Source organism: Carcharodon carcharias, chromosome 6 (genome assembly GCF_017639515.1).
Source record: "Carcharodon carcharias isolate sCarCar2 chromosome 6, sCarCar2.pri, whole genome shotgun sequence".
NCBI classification, from domain to species: domain Eukaryota; kingdom Metazoa; phylum Chordata; class Chondrichthyes; order Lamniformes; family Lamnidae; genus Carcharodon; species Carcharodon carcharias.
In genome coordinates, this window is record NC_054472.1 from 129591892 (window position 1) to 129610917 (window position 19026).

The 19026-nt window shown below is 40.2% G+C and overlaps 1 protein-coding gene across 6 annotated transcripts in view; it reads left to right on the forward strand.

Moving 5' to 3' along the window:
- The window catches only part of LOC121278752 (copine-3-like), a 69989-nt gene that overhangs the window by 6890 nt on the left and 44073 nt on the right, over nt 1–19026 (forward strand). For 4 of the 6 annotated variants that reach the window (XR_005943274.1, XM_041189150.1, XM_041189149.1 and 1 more), the window contains exons 2-4: nt 12703–12839; nt 14990–15169; nt 17531–17605. Coding sequence is in view for 4 of the 6 variants with exons in the window: in XM_041189149.1 (XP_041045083.1) it covers nt 12703–12839; nt 14990–15169; nt 17531–17605 (392 nt within the window). In the remaining 2 variants the exon portion in view is untranslated. Of the gene's footprint in view, nt 1–11264; nt 11420–12702; nt 12840–14989; nt 15170–17530; nt 17606–19026 lie in introns of those variants that run through there. The other 2 variants (XM_041189152.1, XM_041189153.1) reach the window with 2 other exon arrangements.

Genomic DNA, 19026 nt, shown 5'->3' on the forward strand with positions numbered 1-19026 from the left:
GGCTAGTTCCAATTGCCTGGATTAAGTTGTAATAATAAGAAATCAAACCATGGAAATTATAGGCCAGTTAATTTGCCATCTATTGCAGAAAAGATAATGGTTGCCATTTTAAGGTCTGTGATGTCAACAATTCTAAGAGAATCCCAGCATGGACTTGGACTTGGGAAACAGGCACTTTGCCTCAAAAACCTGATTTGAGAAAGGGAACAAATCAGCTGTCTAGTAGATGTTGTAGAGCACAATTTCTAGAAATTCTTTGATAAAATGCAACAGGGAAGGCTATTGTGTAAAATTTCATCATGTGAAGCTGATGATCAGACATCTTACCCAGTGGGAAGTTGATTTTAACCTGGTAGGCAGAGGTCATCATCAATGGAAAGAGATCTGTATGGGGCAGTGAAATCCTATAAAGTTTCATATTAAGAATGCAGCTGCCTGTCATTTTCATAGTCTGCATTAATAGAACCATTCATGTATTTGTAAATGACATAGAATGTGCATTTGGTTGGGAATTTAGATCAAATGGGGAAAAAGTTATACACTGATTAGGGAAATGGGTCTATTGTGACTGATGCCCTTCAGTGTGGATGTGGTGTTATGCATCTGGGTCTGATAAAACTCCAGGAATGTGTTTACATTTTGGGAATCTGCTAAAGGTCATAGCTGCTAAATCATTGAAGAATCACAAGCAATGTGACAAGGCTACTGGGAGTGAAATAAGTTATGTTGCTAGATTTTTACAATATAAAAATAAGCATACAAAGCATGTTGGTACCAATGACATAGGTAGAAAGAGGGATGAGGTCTTGCATCAAGAATTTAGGGAGTTAGGCAGTAGACTAAAAAGCAAGACCTCTCGGGTTGTAATCTCTGGATCACTCCCAGTGCCACGTGCTAGCGAGCTCAGAAATAGGAGAATAGCACAGATGTATACGTGGCTTAAGAGTTGGTGCAGGAGGGAGGGTTTTAGATTCCTGAATCGCTGGGACCATTTCTGGGGAAGTTGGGACCTCTACAAGTGGGACGGTCTACATCTGAACCAGAGCGGGACTAACATTCTTGCGGGTGGGTTCGCTAGTGCTGTTGGGAGGAGTTTAAACTAATTCGGCAGGGGGAGGGGACACAGAATGTTAGCAGAATAGGGACACATCATAATACAGTAAAACCATCAAGTCAAAGGGAGTACAGTTGCAATAAGCTTCAAGAGAGTAAGGCAAGGCTGGATGGCCTCGACTTTAATGCCAGGAGTATTACACGTAAAACAGATGAGTTAAGGGTGAGGATTGACATATGGAATTGTGATATAGTAGCCACTCTAAGATGTGGTTGAGGGAAGGGCAAGATTGGCAGCTCAACATTCTAAGATATAGAATCCTCAGGCAAGACAGGGGAGGGGGTAAAAGAGGAGGAGGTGTTGCATTATTAGTTAAGGAGTCAGTTACTACAGTAAGGAGAGATGATATCTTGGAGGGGGCATCGAATGAAGCTTTGTGGATGGATGTTAGGAATAAAAAAGGGGCAACCACATTATTAGGTGTTTATTATAGACCCCCAGATAGTCAGCGGGAAATTGAGGAGCAAATATGTGCACAATTTGTGAAGGTGTGTGAAAACAATAACAATAGGGTAATTATATTAGGTGATTTCAACTTTCCCAACATTAATTGGGATAGACATAGTGCTAAGGGCTTGGATGGAGTGGATTTTTTGAAATGTGTACAGGAGAACTTTTTAGGTCAATACGTAGAGGGTCCAACAAGGAATGGTGCATTGCTGGACCTAATTCTGGGTAATGAAGCCAGACAGGTGGCTGAGGTGGTGGTGGGCGAGCATTTTAGCGATAGAGACCACAACATGGTACAGTTTAAGTTTGTTATGGACAAAGAAATAGACATATTGCAAAAAAATGTTTTGAATTGGGGGAGAGTGGATTTAAGTAAAATAAAGCAGGATCTGGCCAAGGTAGACTGGGAACAGTTACTTGTGGGGAAATCTACAGAGGAACAGTAGGGGGTGTTCAAAAAAGAAATGGGGAGGGTACAGGCTCAACATGTTCCCTCTAGGGTGATAGGAAGAAGTAACAAGCCCAGAGAACCATGGATGACCATTCAGGTTACGATGAGAAGGAAAAGAGAGGCTTTTAGCAGGTACAAGGGAAGCAAATCAGCAGAGGCATTAGTGGAGTACAGAAAGTGCAGGTTGGAGCCTAAAGCAATTAGGAGAGCAAAGAGGGGATATGAGAAAGCTCTGGCTGGTAAAAATAGGGAAAGTCCCAAGATATTCTATAAGTACATCAATGGGAAGTGGATAACCAGGGAAAGAGAGCCCACAGGGCAATCTATGGGTGGAGCCAGAGGACATCGCTAGAGTGTTGAATGAATACTTCATGTCCGTCTTCACCCAAGAGAATGAGGGTGAAGGTATTGATCTCGGAGAGAGAGACTACGAGGTTCTTAAGCAAACTGATATAGGGAGTGACAAGGTATTGGAGGTGTTGGCAGGCTTAAAAGGTGGACAAATCTCCAGGTCCAGATGATTTGTGTCCCAGACTGTTGAGGGAGGCAAGGGAGGAGATCGCAGGGGCTCTGACCCAAATTTCTATTCCTCCGTGGCCATGGGAGAGGTGCCAGAGGACTGGAGAACAGCTAATGTGGTTCTGCTATTTAAGAAGGGTTATGGAGATAAGCCAGGGAACTACAGGCCAGTGAGTCTCACATCAGTGGTAGAGAAACTATTGGAGAAATTTCTGAAGGAGAGTATCTCTCTCCACTTGGAGAGGCAAGGTTTGATCAGGGATAGTCAGCATGGCTTTGTCAGAGGGAGGTCATGCCTAACAAATTTGATTGTATTTTTTGAGGAGGTGACCAGGTGTGTAGATGAGGGTAGTGCAATTGACGTCGTTTATATGGATTTCAGCAAAGCTTTTGACAAGGTCCCACATGGGAGACTTTTAAAGAAGGCAAAGGCACATGGGATATAGGGTAATTTCATAATTGGATTCAAAATAGGCTTAGATGTAGGAGACAGAGGATGATGATAGAGGATGCTTTAGTGACTGGGAGCCAGTGTCCAGTGGCTTACCACAGGGATCTGTGCTCGGTCCCCTATTTTTTGTCATTTATATAAATGACATAGGCTATTATGTGGGGGGTAGGATTAGTAAGTTTGCGGATGACATAAAGATTGGCCGGGTAGCTAACAGTGAGGTTGAGTGTCTTGGGCTACAGGAAGATATAGACGGTCAAATGGGCAGATAAGTGGCAGATGGAATTTAACCCTGAAAAGTGTGAGGTGATACACTTTGGAAGGAGTAATTTGACAAGAAAATATTCAATGAACGGCAGGGCACTAGGAAGTTCTGAGGAACAAAGTGACCTTGTCGTGTGTTTCCATAGATCTCTGAAGGCATAGGGGCATGTTAGTGGGGTGGTGAAGAAGGCATATGGGACGCTTGCCTTTATCAATCGAGGCATAGATTACAAAAGTAGGGAGGTCATGTTGGAGTTGTATAGAACCTTGGTGAGGCCACAGCTGGAATACTGTGTGCAGTTCTGGTTGCCACATTATAGGAAGGATGTGATTGCACTGGAGGGGGTGCAGAGGAGATTCACCAGGATGTTGCCTGGGATGAAACATTTAAGTTATGAAGAGAGGTTGGATAGAATTGGGTTGGAGCATAGAAAACTGAGGGGTGATCTGATCGAGGTAAACAAGATTATGAGGGTGGATAGGCAGCAGCTGTTCCCCTTAGTTGAAGGATCAGTCACAAAGGGGCATAAGTTCAAGGTGAGGGGCAGGAGGTTTAGCGGGGATGTGAGGAAAAACTTTTTTACCCAGAGGGTGGTGACATTCTGGAATGCACTGCCTGGGAGGGTGATGGAGGTGGGTTGCCTCACATCCTTTAAAAAGTACCTGGATGAGCACTTGGCATATCATAACATTCAAGGCTATAGGCCAAGTGCTGTTAAATGGGATTAGGTCAGGTGTTTCTCCCCTGTCGATGCAGACTCGATGGGCCGAAGGGCCTCTTCTGCTCTGTGATTCTGTGAAGCCTGGGCAAGACTTGGGCATGGCTGCACTTGAAATGTTATGCCTAGTTTTAGTTCTTATAAGGGCCTTGGTGAAGGTACAGGTGAGGAAGGCTAGAGAATAATCTGTCATGGGGCTCTTAGCAGAATGGCTCAATAAGTTGCAGCTGTTTCCATTAGCTATGTGGCGGTTAGGAGGTTTAAGCACAGGTTTATAGAATGTTTGATTGAGGTTCTAAAATAATGAAGGGATTAGATTCTGTCTAGATGGATTGGTCATTGAAAAGACTTGGAAGGAAGAAATATTATTAGGTGTCTTGTGTTTTTATATTACCCTAACTTGCCTGTACGAGGTAAAAGTATGAAGTCTTAAATACATCTTGAATTTGGCTGGTGTCTTGGAATGTATACCATTTTCAAAGAGTTTGTGTCGTCTTAACAATTGAACTGGTAAATATCTGACCATCAAGTGCTGTTCAGGCTGCAAGATTCTGGGCTTGATCCTTGTTTGCAATGTTAGCCATTTGCAACGAAGGTGTAATCTTTAACCTATGCCTGAACTTGGGAATAGGAGGAACTGTGTGCATTTGTGATATCTGGGGTTGTCTGCCATCAATTGTATGGTGGTAGGATGAAATCGGGCCTGGCACTCCTGTAATAACCCAGAATGTTAAATAGCCTAATATATTGTTTATGAGAAACTATTTTATTGGCCACTTAGCCCTCGGGGACTCTCGGAGCCTATATCATTCAATTGAGATTCACGTGTGCTTCTCACGTGTCGGTGCAAACTCGATGGGCTGAAGGGCCTCTTCTGCACTGTGTGATTCTGAGAGATTGATAGATTTTTGCCAATTAAAGTTATGCGATATGTGGTAAAGGTAGTTATATGAAGTTGGGGCTCAGATCAATGGTGATCTCATTGAATGATATAGGCTCCATGGTCTAAGTGGCCAATAAAGTATCAATTATTGTTTGTGGAAGTGTGTTCCCAATTTCTATTACCTTTTGTGTGTAGAAGTGTTGGCAAATTTCACTCTTGAAAGGTCTGGGTCTATTTTTTAAACTGTCTCCTAGTCCTAGACTCCCTAACCAGCAAAAATAATTTATTTCTGTCTATCCTCTCTCATTAAATGTTAAAAACATCTTTCAAATCATTTCTTCACCTTCTAAATTCAAGGGAATGCAGTCCAAGTTGGTGTCAGCTGTGGCTCAGTTGGCAGCACTCTTGCCCCTGAATCGCAAAGTTCTGGATTTAAGTCCCATTCCAGAGCTTGAGCACCAAAATTAAGGTTGATGCCTCAGTGCAGTATTGAGGGAGCACTTTCACTCTTGGAGGTGCTGTCTTTCAGATGAGACTAGGTTCTATTTGCCTGCTCAGGTGGATGTAAAAGATCCCATGCTGCTATTCGAAGAAGAGCAGGGCCGATAGCCCTGCTATCCTGCCCAATATTTAGACTTCAATCAGCATTGTGAAAAAACAGATTATCACATTGGTAACCACATCTACCCATCCATAAATGTTGATGGAATATGGATGGTAGTCTGTAATGCCATCACATCAGAAGCAGAAGCAGATGGATAAGCTATTTGTGATGGAAAGAGATGGTGGAGCCGGAGCCTGTGCGATTTGTGGAACTAGAGCACATGTTTAATGTCTATAGACAAAGAGTTAGTTTAGATGTTAGAAATATTTATTTTCAAAGTCATTGCCTCAGGCATGCATGAAATTGTCTACTCCCTAGTGATAACTGTTCTCAGCAGTTTTGAAAAAGAACACAGAGCAGATCACCAACTTGAACTGTTTATGAACATAGATGTAGTGGAGCAAAAGGGGAAGGTTAAATAGAAATCTTCCCTCCCCCAAAAAAACATAAAAATCTGTGTCTAATAATGCTTTGATTTTTTACCACTTGTTTAATTCTGTAAAAACAAAGACCAGTCCATTCCACTTCACTGACACTTAAATAATAAGTATCACCTGAATGTCTGTACTGGTGGAGATTTTGTTGTTGAAATAGGCATTTGTACACACTGGATTTGTGTGTGTGTGTCTGGAATAAAATAGATTTTCCATGAGAGGCACATTCAGTAAGTATATTTTCAAATAAAAATATGGCTTTAAAGAATACTTTCAATGAGTTATTTGTTTGGAAGGTGGCGTGCAGTTAGAAAAAATTGTAATTGCTTTAAAATGTCTGTGGAATCAATCTATAATTGTTTTTAAGAATGTTTGAAAAACACTTTAGAAGTTTGCATCAGTTCTAAAGGGACAAATTGTAATTTTATTGAATAATAAATACTGGACCATGTGATCTAGCAACTCTTGACCTGGAAGCAGCATTAACAGGAAGGAAGTTAAGTACAGAAGCTGTGTGGTCAGACACAAAGGAGAGCTACAAGCAAGAGAGCTGGAGGATGAAGCACATTGATGCAGACACAAAGCAGGGTGACCAACTATAACTTATTTTACGGGATTGTGCCGTATTTTTAACAATTGTCTCGCACCCCTTACTGAATTCTTTGGGATGTCAATTGAACCGTTTTCTATGTACCCCCTGCAGCTGGAACGCTGAAATCTGGAAACTCCAGGGGCTGAATTTGGCCTTTGGTGAGCAGGGGGTGGGGCTCGCTTGCTGATGCGCAAAATGACACGAGATGACATCGGGGGGAACCCCCAACATCATCCTGTCCCATTTAAATTTTCAGGAAGGCAGGGGCACAGCGAAATCAGTTGTCTGCCCGCTGACCTGTCAATGGCCAATTGAGGCCATTGACTGGATAATTAAAACAATTAAAGGACCTGCCCGTCCAACCTTAAGGCCGGTGGGAAGGCCAGGAGTCCCGGCGGGGAATTAGAAAAAACATGAAACCTCATCCACTGGCAGGATGAGGTTTTGTGTAGGGTTTAAAAAACTTTAATAAAGTTTTAGTGAAATTTATTAACATGTCCCATCTCATTAAGGATTTTTAAATTTTTCTATTTTAAATGTTTGTACAACTTTCAGCGATCTGCTTGGGGCAGCACTTAGCCTCAGGGAGATGTGCGCTCTTTCGTATTTGGGGAATTCCCCCCCACCCCCACCCGCACAGGAAGTGCATAGTGCTTCCTGCCGGGTGAGCCTTAATTGGCCCGCCCACTTAAAATGGAAGTGGGGCCCACTTCTCTGGCAGGGATCGACTCTCTGCCTGCCGGAGATTGGGTCGGGCCCGCCCACCTGGTAGGCAGAAGACTCTGCCCAGCTGTCTGGAGTTTTGTTCAGTTGGACCTGCAATTCTCAGGCCTGCCACTTGTGGCGCAGCAGCAGCCCTCAATCCACTGAATGGATGCTGAAAAGTGACCACTTCGAACTTTGTCTTTCTGCTCATAGACACTTTTAAAAGGTACAGGGAACTGCGACTTTACCATATGAGTTAATATACAAAAAACAAAATGACCTAAGTTAAAATAGGATCAAACACGTAGTACATGCCTAACATGATGTTCAACCCAAATCAGACGACCAAACCAGGCTAATTTGCTTGACTATACACAGGCTGATAAGAAACACACTGGTGTCTAAGTAAAGTACTTGTTTGTTCCATAATTCTGATATCAATCACAGCACTGATGTTTTATTGGGTGGGGAAGAGGGGTTAACTTTGTATTCATTATGCTATTGATGTCTGTAGTGTTGACTGGAAATGTTTCCACTTTTTGCACCACATCAATTATTATTAAATTAGGTAGAACAACCTTCTTTGCTCCATTCATAGGAGACTTGTTTATGGGATTGTGATGTGATCTACCACTTCACTCTTGTGATTATCATTTCAAGCTTCCAAATAGCCTGCTGGTAAATCGTGGCATCTCCCTTACATTTCCCATGTAGGGAGCAGGTTAATACAAGGGAATGTCAAGGCAGAGAACCACTGAAAGCCCTATAGTGCAAGCAAAAGAATTTTCACCAATGGCATGAATATGGGTATCGCTATGTCTCCACAGCATTTTGTGCCACCTTGTCCTGGAGATAAGATGGTAAAATGGTAGAAGATGAAATTTATTCTTGATATTTGACATTAGAATAAAATTCATGAAATCCTTGTGCAGCGCCATTGAAGAAAGAAAACATTATACCAAACTATATGCTGAATAGTAGCACGTAACTTGGAGAATCTTATGGTGTGCTCTGGCTAGCTCATGTCTCTGCTTCCAGTTTGGTTAGCAGTGCACAAGGGTAACTTTTAAACCCTGAGGACAGTGCAGAAAAATGCCATGAGGGTCCTTACTGATACTTACCTAATGGCCTTACAGAGCAATACTGAATTAACGTCACTGCATTGAGACAAAATAATGTTCGTACTGAGCTAATCGGTGTGCCTGCCTTTGTAAGTCTTACAACGGGCACAGGTGCAAAATATTACACTGTTGCTTTAGTGGTGAATGATTGAAAGCCTTCATATACAATCTTTAAAGACAATTTCTTAAATATGTAGTGAATGGTGGTAGGTTTTTGAAGGATTTCTTTACAATAGTTTAGATTAATGGATTCTTAGGTTTTAATGGTTTCATTGAATTTAAGTTCTTTCTTAACCATTTTTTAGAAAATAAATGATGTAATAAATTAGCTTTCACTAATGGCAGGAAATAATGTCTATTCAGTAAAGCTGATGTAATCAGAGATAGCATTATCTGTCTCTGCTCCAGAGGTGAGTTGTGCTTTGAACCAAGCTAAATTTATCACATACCAGCAGATTAAAAATAACAGAGGTGCGTGCTAAGACTATGTGTGGTTTGGGTAATTTCTTTGCAATTTTGTCCCTGATTTAAAGATCAGATTTGCATATTTCTGCAACAACGACATATGTAATGGGGGTAGAAGGTGGTGGGAAAGCAATTCAAAATAAGATGAGAGTTGAGAAACAACTTATGGTATTAAGGGCTGCTCTAATTCTACTTTATGACTTTTAGCATTTGATACATAACAAATTATTATTACAAATGTTATAATAGAAATCAGATGTGACCTATGAACAGAATAAAGCACGTTCAGTACAGAATGATAAAAGCAAAAAACTGCAGATGCTGGGAATCCAAAACAAAAATAAAAATACCTGGAAAAACTCAGCAGGTCTGACAGCATCTGCGGAGAGGAGCACAGTTAACGTTTCAAGTCCGAATGACTCTTCAGCAGAGCTAAGGAAAAATAGAAGAGAGGTGAAATATAAGCTGGTTTAGGGGGGTGGGTGGTGGGGGTGGGAGGTGGGGGTGGGACAGGTAGAGCTGGATAGAGGGTAGAGGGCCAGTGATAGGTGGAGATTGCCAAAAGATGTCATAGACAAAAGGACAAAGAGGTGTTGACGGTGGTGATATTAGCTAAGAAAATATCACCACCGTCAACACCTATTTGTCCTTTTTTCTATGACATCTTTTGGCAATCTCCACCTATCACTGGCCCTCTATCCAGCTCTACCTGCCCCACACCGCGCGCGCGCGCGCCCCCCACCCCTTTAAACTAGCTTATATTTCACCTCTCTTCTATTTTTCCTTAGTTCTGTTGAAGAGTCATTCGGACTCGAAACATTAACTGTATTCCTCTCTGCAGACGCTGTCAGACCTGCTGAGTTTTTCCAGGTATTTTTATTTTTGTTTTTGTTCAGTACAGGATGAGTTGGGTTAGCACCAGGATTTGGTGGGGCCTTTTGCTAAGTTATTGTGTGATAAAGACTCTGACTTTGAACTTGCAGCACCTGGTACCACAGGCAAGATACCAGCACAAGCAAATGTACAGTGTTTTCACAATTCCTTTCATGTTCCAGGAATCACAATCTCCTGACACTTTAGCTAACTGTTGAATCAGACACACATCCAGAAAGATGAGATTGAGAAAGTGGGCACAGGAGGACCATAGCACTTACTGAACATAGAATAATTCCCTTTAACACTCTTCCCATCTCCATGAGTCCCACCTTTGAATAGAATTAGGTGTGTTAGAGTGTGTTTAAAGGGAACAGTAGTTCTTTGAATTGAGAATATGCTAATAGGGTTAATGGTTCCATGTGCAAGTTATTTGTCATTGCCCAGATATGCTCAGAAATCAGCATTTTAAATATTAATTAGACTTGTTATGCAAATTTATAGTACTGGGCAGCAAATAACAGCACAGATGTAACCCAGGATTTGCCACATTGTTACAGTAGATTTGCCTAATCTTTGGTAAACAGCTCAAACTTTGCCTTTGTGGTTTATGGAAGCCCTTTACTTCACGATATCGTAATATGCTGCAGACTGCATGCTATCTTATTTGTAGCAGTTTTCTAACATGCTTCTCACAACATGAGAAGTTCCACAAGGCTGCCAAAATAACTTATGAACTTATTCCTTGTAAATAATCCAAACCCAAATATCCCTGAGCAATCCTAAATAAAAGTAACTGTAAAATGGAATACAAAAACAATATGGATTATTGGTTCCAAGACTGAGTTAAACAGTATTTTACACTGTGCCCCCTGATTAAGTATAACAGAATGTATTAAAGTTATTTACAGAGTAACTTGCTTGTGAACATCTGAAGATAATCTCTGGAAATTCGTTGATTTTTGCATGCATAGATTGTGGATTGAACAAGGATCTATCTTGTATGGGGTCAGTGCCAGTCCACACAGTGCATCCACACCCCTTGTATAAAGTTTTACACACGTAAGATGAGTGAGATACCAGAGGTTCTTGAATGGGATGGGCAGAAAATGCTGGCATTGTCAATGATGCAAACATCCAATGAAAGAATAAAAAAAAGTGCAACAATGCTGGGCTTTGGTCAGGTACGGGACTAGTCAGTGTTTGCCAAGTGTTCCTATATTTTCTAATAATTTTATGTTCCTGTCTGTTATGCATTGGGGAGAGGGGGCTTTTACTGTGAGTATGGAGGGAAAAAGGGGCTAATTATTGTGGCACTGCCTTTGCGTCTTTTACGTTTTGCACAGGCGCACTGGGCTCCTGCTGGCAGCGATAAGGAGGCAAGCACAGGGAGAGCAGGACTGCTAGAGTCATGGTGTACATGCAAGTTCTTTTTCCCATTGAGTCCCTAGCTCTCACGCCCATTAACGACTCCTCCCCACCCACCCCACCCCCCCAGCCACGCTCTCACCACAGAACCCGTCCTCTTTTCCTCCCACCCTCCCTTCCACCAATCCTACAGTCAAAGTGTCCCTTATTTTATTTCTTAAGAGTTGGTCACCCTGATAAAAAGGGAAAGTGGACCGAGACAGAAAAAGGAACATACAGAATTCTTGTGAGGAGAAAAAGCAAATCTCTGTCAGGAAGTGATCTGCTTTTCTATTTGGCATAAAGGGAAACAAAAACTCTCGGAAGCACGGTGTGAGCTGGCTAAAAATGGTGTAGAACCTGCAAGGTATATGAATAGCTTGGAGACTCGAAAGAGATGGTTGTTTTCCAGAAGTGGCTAAGCTGTGAACTGGGGTGTAATTGGTTGGTCAGTTGAAAAGGAACTCTGGAAAGCGACGTCATCAGGACTGTTATGACCCAATTAGAGAGAGGGTCGTAGAAGTGTGCCTTGTGAATGGTAATTTTACCCAGGAAATTTGGGAGTAGAGCTGCTGTCGAAAAGGACTCCTGACCTACCCTGCATGAATAAAGAACAGCGTATTGTGGAACTGTGTGGCTACATAGTGGCACGTGTCTGTGGGGAGTGATGTGGGTGCTTGTGGTTGTGCAAGATGTATCTTTGTTAGATTGACTATTTAAAGTCAAACTTAGCTTTTTATTTGAAGTATCATTTGCTTGTTAATTCATGTCTGGTTTACGCTGGTTCTGATTCGTCTTAAAGTAAAAGTTACAAAATGTGAAGTCTTGGTAATTTCTTCATTTGGGGGTCGTTTGGTAAATTTGGTTAGTTTGGTTTACAGTTCCCTCACATGGATTGTATCAAAATGCATTCCTGTAATTGATGGGCAAATAGTTATTTTTCCTCATCATAAAAATAGTAGCAGTACTTTACAATTGCACTTAGCTTTATCTCTTTTAAAGTTTTTCTTCCCAATTTTCACTGCAAGTGTTTGTGATTCAATATAAGATGGGTAAACTGCTAATACAGAGTTTTCTTGTTTGGCTCTGTTGCTTCCTGAAGCCTTACAAAGGTGCTAACTTCCTTTCTGTCCATGTTTAACTAATTGTCTCATCTGCCATTTTTCTGAATGCTGCACAGATTGGAATGCAGAAAATCCTGAACTTAACAATAAAATGTTTTCATGTACTAAAAAGGGAAAATGTTGGAAATGTTCAGTAGGTCTTGAAGCATCTGTGGAGAGAGAAACAAAGTTAAGTTTCAGATTGATGACCTTTCATCAAGTGTTGATTTGTTAATTGAACGTCCTATCAAAATGCTCTGAAGAAGAGTCATACGGACTCGAGATGTTAACTCTGCCTTTCTTTCCACAGATGCTGTTAGACCTGCTGAGTTTTTCTAGCATTTTCTGTTTTTGTTTCAGATTTCCAGCATCTGCAGTATTTCGCTTCCATCAAAGTGATTCATGGGCACATGGTTAAAATAAAATGCTAGGATGTTTGGTTGCGAGAGTTGGACCTATAAAGGAAGGAAGGGAAAAATGTAATGGTTCAGTCAAATGCAACTTGGCTGCATCTTCTACATTTGGTTTTGCTCTGTTTATTTTGCAGGGCAGCAGATGGCAGATTGTGTGAGTAAAGTTGAACTGTGTGTCTGCTGTGAGAACTTATTGGACAAAGATATTACTTCCAAATCAGATCCGCTGTGTGCATTGCTTATGAATGTTGGTGGAAATCAGTGGGCTGAGGTAAGTAATTTTTTTCAGATGTGTGGTGCAAACTTGCATCCATGGAAGAACAAGTTTATAACAATAGTACTTTTATTTTTTTCTATTCAGTTGATGAAGTATATTTTCTAATTTATTTTACTGATCTGCCTTCCATTATTACATCCTCCTTTCTTTCCTTGTGACATGGGTATTTTTCCTTTGCTGTCCCGCTGTTCTTCAGGCTACTTAACCTCCAGTGGGGGGAGGGGGTTTGGGGTGGGGGGGAGCTGTGGGGGTTGGGGCTGTGGGGGTTGGGGGGTGGGGGGGGTGCGGTCAGCTTACATAATGGACCATCACTAACAAAGTCCTTAGATTTTATTCTGGTAATCAATGTTTTTAAACTGACCTTGATTGCTACTTGCCTTGGTGCAATATGATAGAAATTGATAGTAAAAGTCTGTAGGAATTCTGACAGTTATAATTCTGACAGTACTTACATGAATGGTGCTGTAAAATCTGTTGCATAAACTGCTTCATATAAATTCTTCATGATTTGGGTTTATGAGAAGCGGCCCACTTATTTTTTTAACCTTTCTGCAGAGTTGCAGGTGCATTTTTTATGGTAAATCCACTTTATAGTGTTATTTTTCAATGACATTTTTGTCGACGTTGTTATGGCCCGAGTTTAGCAGCCTATAAATAGTGTTTTTCAACTCACCTAAAAGAACTAAATCAGAAATACTTTTACGGTTCAACATTCAGTGAAAGTTTTTACTTAGAGTTTAATGAATTTTGTAAGTAGGCTTGTTGAACCTTTTTATGTTCATTCATGGGATGTGGGCATCACTGGCTAGGTAAGGATGGCAAATTTCCTTCCCTAAAGGGCATTAGTGAACCAGATGGGTTTTTACGACAATTGACAATGGCTTCATGGACTTCTAATTCCAGATTTTTTATTGAATTCAAATTCCATCATCTACCATGGCGGGATTGAACCCAGGTCCCCAGAGCATTTCCCTGGGTCTCTGGATTACTAGTCCAGCGACAGTACCATGACGTCATCACCTCCCCTACTTTACTTTAGTGGTTTTAAAATTAGCAGTTGAGAATTGCAGAATAATTCCTTGAGTGTACAGGCATGGCCTGTAATCTTTTTTTTTGGTTTTATTAAAAGAGGCATGGAATGCACAAGTGATGATATAAAGTTGTGGAAAACTACTGTTTTATACATTTGAGCGCCACATACAAAAGATGTTAAAACCATATTATAGATTTGCTAGAATAATGCCAGAGATGGGAATCTGAATTTATGAGGAGAGACTTGAATCTATTTCCAGTAGAGCAGAAAAGGCTAAGATGACATTCAGTGGAGATTTTTCACATTAAGAAGGGTATTGAGAGGAGGAATAATTAAAGATTACTTCTCTTTTGCTGGGGAGTCATCAATTTAAAATTGTCATGAAGAAAGTAGAGAGAAGAAATCCCTTTGCTCAGGAGTTGGAGCATAGAACACTTTGTCACAATGACTGTTTGAGGCAGAGACCATTGGAGATTTTAAGGGGAGATTGGGAAAATATTTAAAACAGTGTACAAGGCAGTGGGATTAATTTTGGAATTCTCCAACAAAAGGCTGACACAGATTTGATGGGCCAAATTGCATTCTTTTGTGCTGTAAACATGTATGGTCCTGTGAACATTTTCCATCTTAGACACGCTGTGTCAGCATTAAGCAATCTTGTCTTCCTCAGTTCCTTGATACTTCAGGGGACTTTAGTCCAGAATAAGTGCCCCATCAGGCCTTAGATCTGTATAGGTATAACATCATTGTTGTTTACTTTTCTGTAGCCTAATTAGATATTTTATATAAATAGGCCAGCTTCAAATCTCTAGTTAGTGCTTGAAGAAATTTGAAATGGTGACTATGAAACAATGGGCCATAACTTCTAAGCTGCAGTACAGTGGCCTACTCTAGCTTCTAACTTATACGTTTGTATGTAACTGGGGGTACCCCAAAGATGTGCTGGGGAACACTCCCACAAAAATTCCCAAGTAATGTAAATAGAGCTAGGTGTTTTCTGCTTTGTAGCTAGTTAAAAATGCATTTTGGGTTCAGAACACTATTGGCATGATATGTATTTGTTGATTCTTTCACTCCAGTCGTTTTAACTGCGGGAATTTATTTTTTGTAGATTGATCGCACAGAGAGGGTTAATAACTGTCTCTCTCCAAAGTTTGCGAAGAAGTTCCTGATAGATTACTGCTTTGAGCAGGTCCAGAAACTGAAGTTTGGAATTTATGATATTGACAATAAAACCATTGATTTGAGTGACGATGACTTCCTGGGAGAACTTGAATGTACTCTGGGGCAGGTAATTACAAATAAAAGTTTTTATTATGTTTGTTGCCACTGAATAATAATTAGGGGATTTTTTTAAACAATGTTGCATTAGTTAAACAATTTACACACCTTAGGTTACCTCTCTGCTACAATCAGAAATAAATTTGTTTCATGGGAAGAAAGAAGGTTTGTAGAGAACTAACACTTTCAAATGAAAAGAAGCACAATTTGGCCTACATTTTGAGAGAAAATTCAGTGGATGCTTTTAAATTATGAAGGATTTTGAGATGATTAATAGGGAAAGAATACTTCTCTTTTGTTCGAGAGCGCTCACTGCTGCACACAAAGATTTGGTTATCTGTGTGGTGCAGATTTCCCCTTTCTTGCCAGCAATTTCAACCTGGCTCCAAGTTAAGGGGACTTCCAGCTATACAGTAGCAGTGATATCAACAAGGGAGTTAAATGCACTGAATGCCTTCACTTTTCAATGTCTTAAAACATAAGTTAAATAAATGATTACGGATTAAGTTAAAAGCTAAATATTACAAAAAAACTTTATATATGGGATATAAGTATATGGAATTTATTTTCACAATGAAGAAATTTGACATTCCACAAATATGAACTCAGTCGTTTGGTAGTACCAAAGTTAAATATTGCTGAGAAAAGAAATGTACTATCAAAGCTTTTTATCTTGCACTCATAGGACAGCTACACAAGGTAAACAAACAGTAAAGGGAACAACACTTTATACTGCATGAGGAGCGAATGCAGATTGGTTGGCAAGTGGACTCTGGTAGAGGCATTGCCATAGAGAATGCAGCAGAGAACAGTTTCTTGTTAACAGCCAAGCTGTTGTTTCAAATTCAAACCAGGCAGGATACTCTGATCAAGGTATTGCCATGGGGGTTGAACCAGGGAATGGCTGTCCCTCAAGCTTGCCTTGTAATGCCTTGATCAATTGGAGTCAACCTGCCTGGTTTGAATTTGAAACAAAATCTTGGTAGTTAACTTTTCTTTGCTACATTCTCCATGGCAACATCTCTACCAATCAGAGTCCATTTGCCAGCAATTAGCACTCTTCTCATGCAGTGTAGATTGTTGTTCCCTTTACTATTAGTTTATCTTGTGTAGCTGTCCTGATGAGTGCAAGATGAAAAGCTTAGATCGCATGTATCTTTTTTCAGCAATACTCAAATATAAACATAGTATTTCGGGGCCACTGAGGGTGTTTAGGAATAATTATGAAGTTAATACACTGTTACAAACGTAGCTACATCCCATTCATCAAGGTGCAACATTTTCAAGGGTTTTTATTGCTGCAGTCAACAGTGCACCATCTGAAGAAGAGTAGAATCACTGACAGCAACTTCTGAATTTCCATTTTATTCTCCTGTGTGCAGAATTCCAAGGTTGCTTTCAGTTCTGGGGGTAATGGTAACGAATGCTGATGGTTTCGCTGGCATTACTACCCCAAAATCCGACCCTTACAATTTCAAGCGTTGACATGAAATTATTTTGTATGATGTTATTTTGTCGGTGTCAGTCTTTTAAATCTGTCAATAATTTATTGGCTAATTGATGCATTACACACTGGAGTGAAAACCAAGTGTATATTCAAATGAAGTGGAATTAGAGCTTTGGGATACTGATTCAAGATGCTTAGATGCACTTCAGGCAATGTTATAAAATTTTAACTTCAAATATTTTCCTTATAAATTCCTACATCTACATTTATAATGGAAACTGCCTATGTAAACTTGTCAAACTGGAACTACCACTTCCTATTTGTAGTGGCACTGCAGTGCTTCCAGTGGGTCGATAACAAAGTTACAGCACAAGAAGTTTATATGGGCAATTTTCACTGTAAATATGGACATGGGGATCTATATTGGAAAAAATTGCTTGATCCGTATAGAAGTAAGATTTTTAATATCAAAACAAAAAGTATGTTCCAGTATTTCACTGAATTTGCATACAGAACTTCTGATGAATAATGCCTTCTGCAGTAGCAGTCTAATATCTAAAGCCAGCTAACAATTTCTAAATTGCTAGTATGATCTCCTACTTTACAATGGATTTTGAAATTAAAAAAACAATCTCAGTCTCTTCTCAAATATGTTTTTTTCTTGTTGCTTATTTGTTTGATACCATTTATTTTTGTATGTTCTGCCTTGGTCCCAGCAATGCCATACATGAATAAATGCTATCAGATTAGAGGGTAACATTCTGCTCTTTAGACTATACCATTGAATAATGCATAGTAACAACTATATGTTCAGGTTTAAGTGTGAGGAAAAATTAGCATTTCTACTCACTGATTTGTATATTTTTGTCTGTCGTTATTGCTTCTGTTGGAAACTGAGCACCGATAATTGAGTTGTTTTAACAGATTGTCTCCAGCAGAAAACTGACTAGACCTCTTGTTCTGCGAAATAGAAGACCAGCAGGAAAAGGAACTATCACGGTACAAACTTGAAATAATTTTTTTATTTAGATGTTAGTTGTGGGCTTTGGTTAATGCAGCTAGAAAGTGGTTTTAATATTATGCCAACAATATTGGGAAAACAAAGTGGTGGACCATACAAACATACTTGTCTTATTTTTATTGTTATTTATTTTTATTGTCTTTATTTTTCTTATATCTGTCTGCTAAAAGGAAGTGATTTGTGCTAGAGCCCTCTTGACACCTTGCCCAAAAAATCATACCATGCCTGAATTTAGACTTCAGTGTGTCAACATGACATTGCTGCAGAGCTCTTCATGTTCCAAAGCAGTGGGTTGGGTGGAGCTAATTTTAAATGCAGGGTGGGTTTTTAACAATTTTCCTGCTCCTGGCTGGTTGGGAGAGAGGGCATTGCAATGCAATTAAATGGCTGTAGGTTTTTAAAGGGCCAGAAATATTAGATTTTGGGGGACACAAGCTGAAATAGCAAGGGGAGCAATAGTAGATACTTCTCTTGTTGTTGGAGCCTCCAGAATAGAACACTTCTATTGATATACTTTTGGCTGAGGTAAAGGCAAAGAAAGACCAATTGCTCAACATTCAAACAGAGTCACAGAAAAGGGTCATTATAGAGGGAGCTGGCTCAGTGCAACCTTCACCACCCTATCCAGTGCCATGCATTGCAGAAAAAAAGATTTAATGACCTCCATGATGTTAGCCAAGGTAGGTGAAGGTCTTGATTATCAACTTGATTCAATCAACTTGAAACAGAATTAGGAGCTTGAATCACTGCCATTTTCACCCTCACTGTAATGCCCAATGAAAGATGAGTGTTTTTCTATCCTACACTTGGCAAGATTATCATCAAGATATGGATGGGACACTATTCAGTGAAATTAAATGTAGTGACAGGGAGACACCTTTATTACTCTCTCCTCTCTTTGCAAAGGAAAAAGTGGCTCATGGTCAGAGTTAACAAGTAGCCAAAGGGAAAGAACCCCGAGAGCACTGACTAATCATGAGGACAAATCATGTTGCAATTACTTGGCAACACACTGGAGAAGACAACAGGAAGTGAGGCAAGCTGCCACATACAGGCTGGTAAAGAGAGTGATTTTCAGTTCAGTGAGTAGTTGCAGTGTTCTGCTTTCCAGGTAAGCCATTTCAAATATAGGATCTCCATTCAATGCATGTAACCACTTTGTTTCATGATGAGCATTAACCATCCTCAAATCTATTTCCATTAATTTCTTTCAGATCATTCTCACCAAATCTGTGAACCATGGTTGGAAGAGCAGCCTTGCACCGCCAGCCCTTCTAAAGGGACTCTTTCACACCTCTAAGTCTCACCTTCACTGTCATAGCACTTTGTGTACTCAAGCACCAGCTCAGATACACCTAGTGGGGAGAATGTTCATAATGATCAGAGGGAATATCCCAGT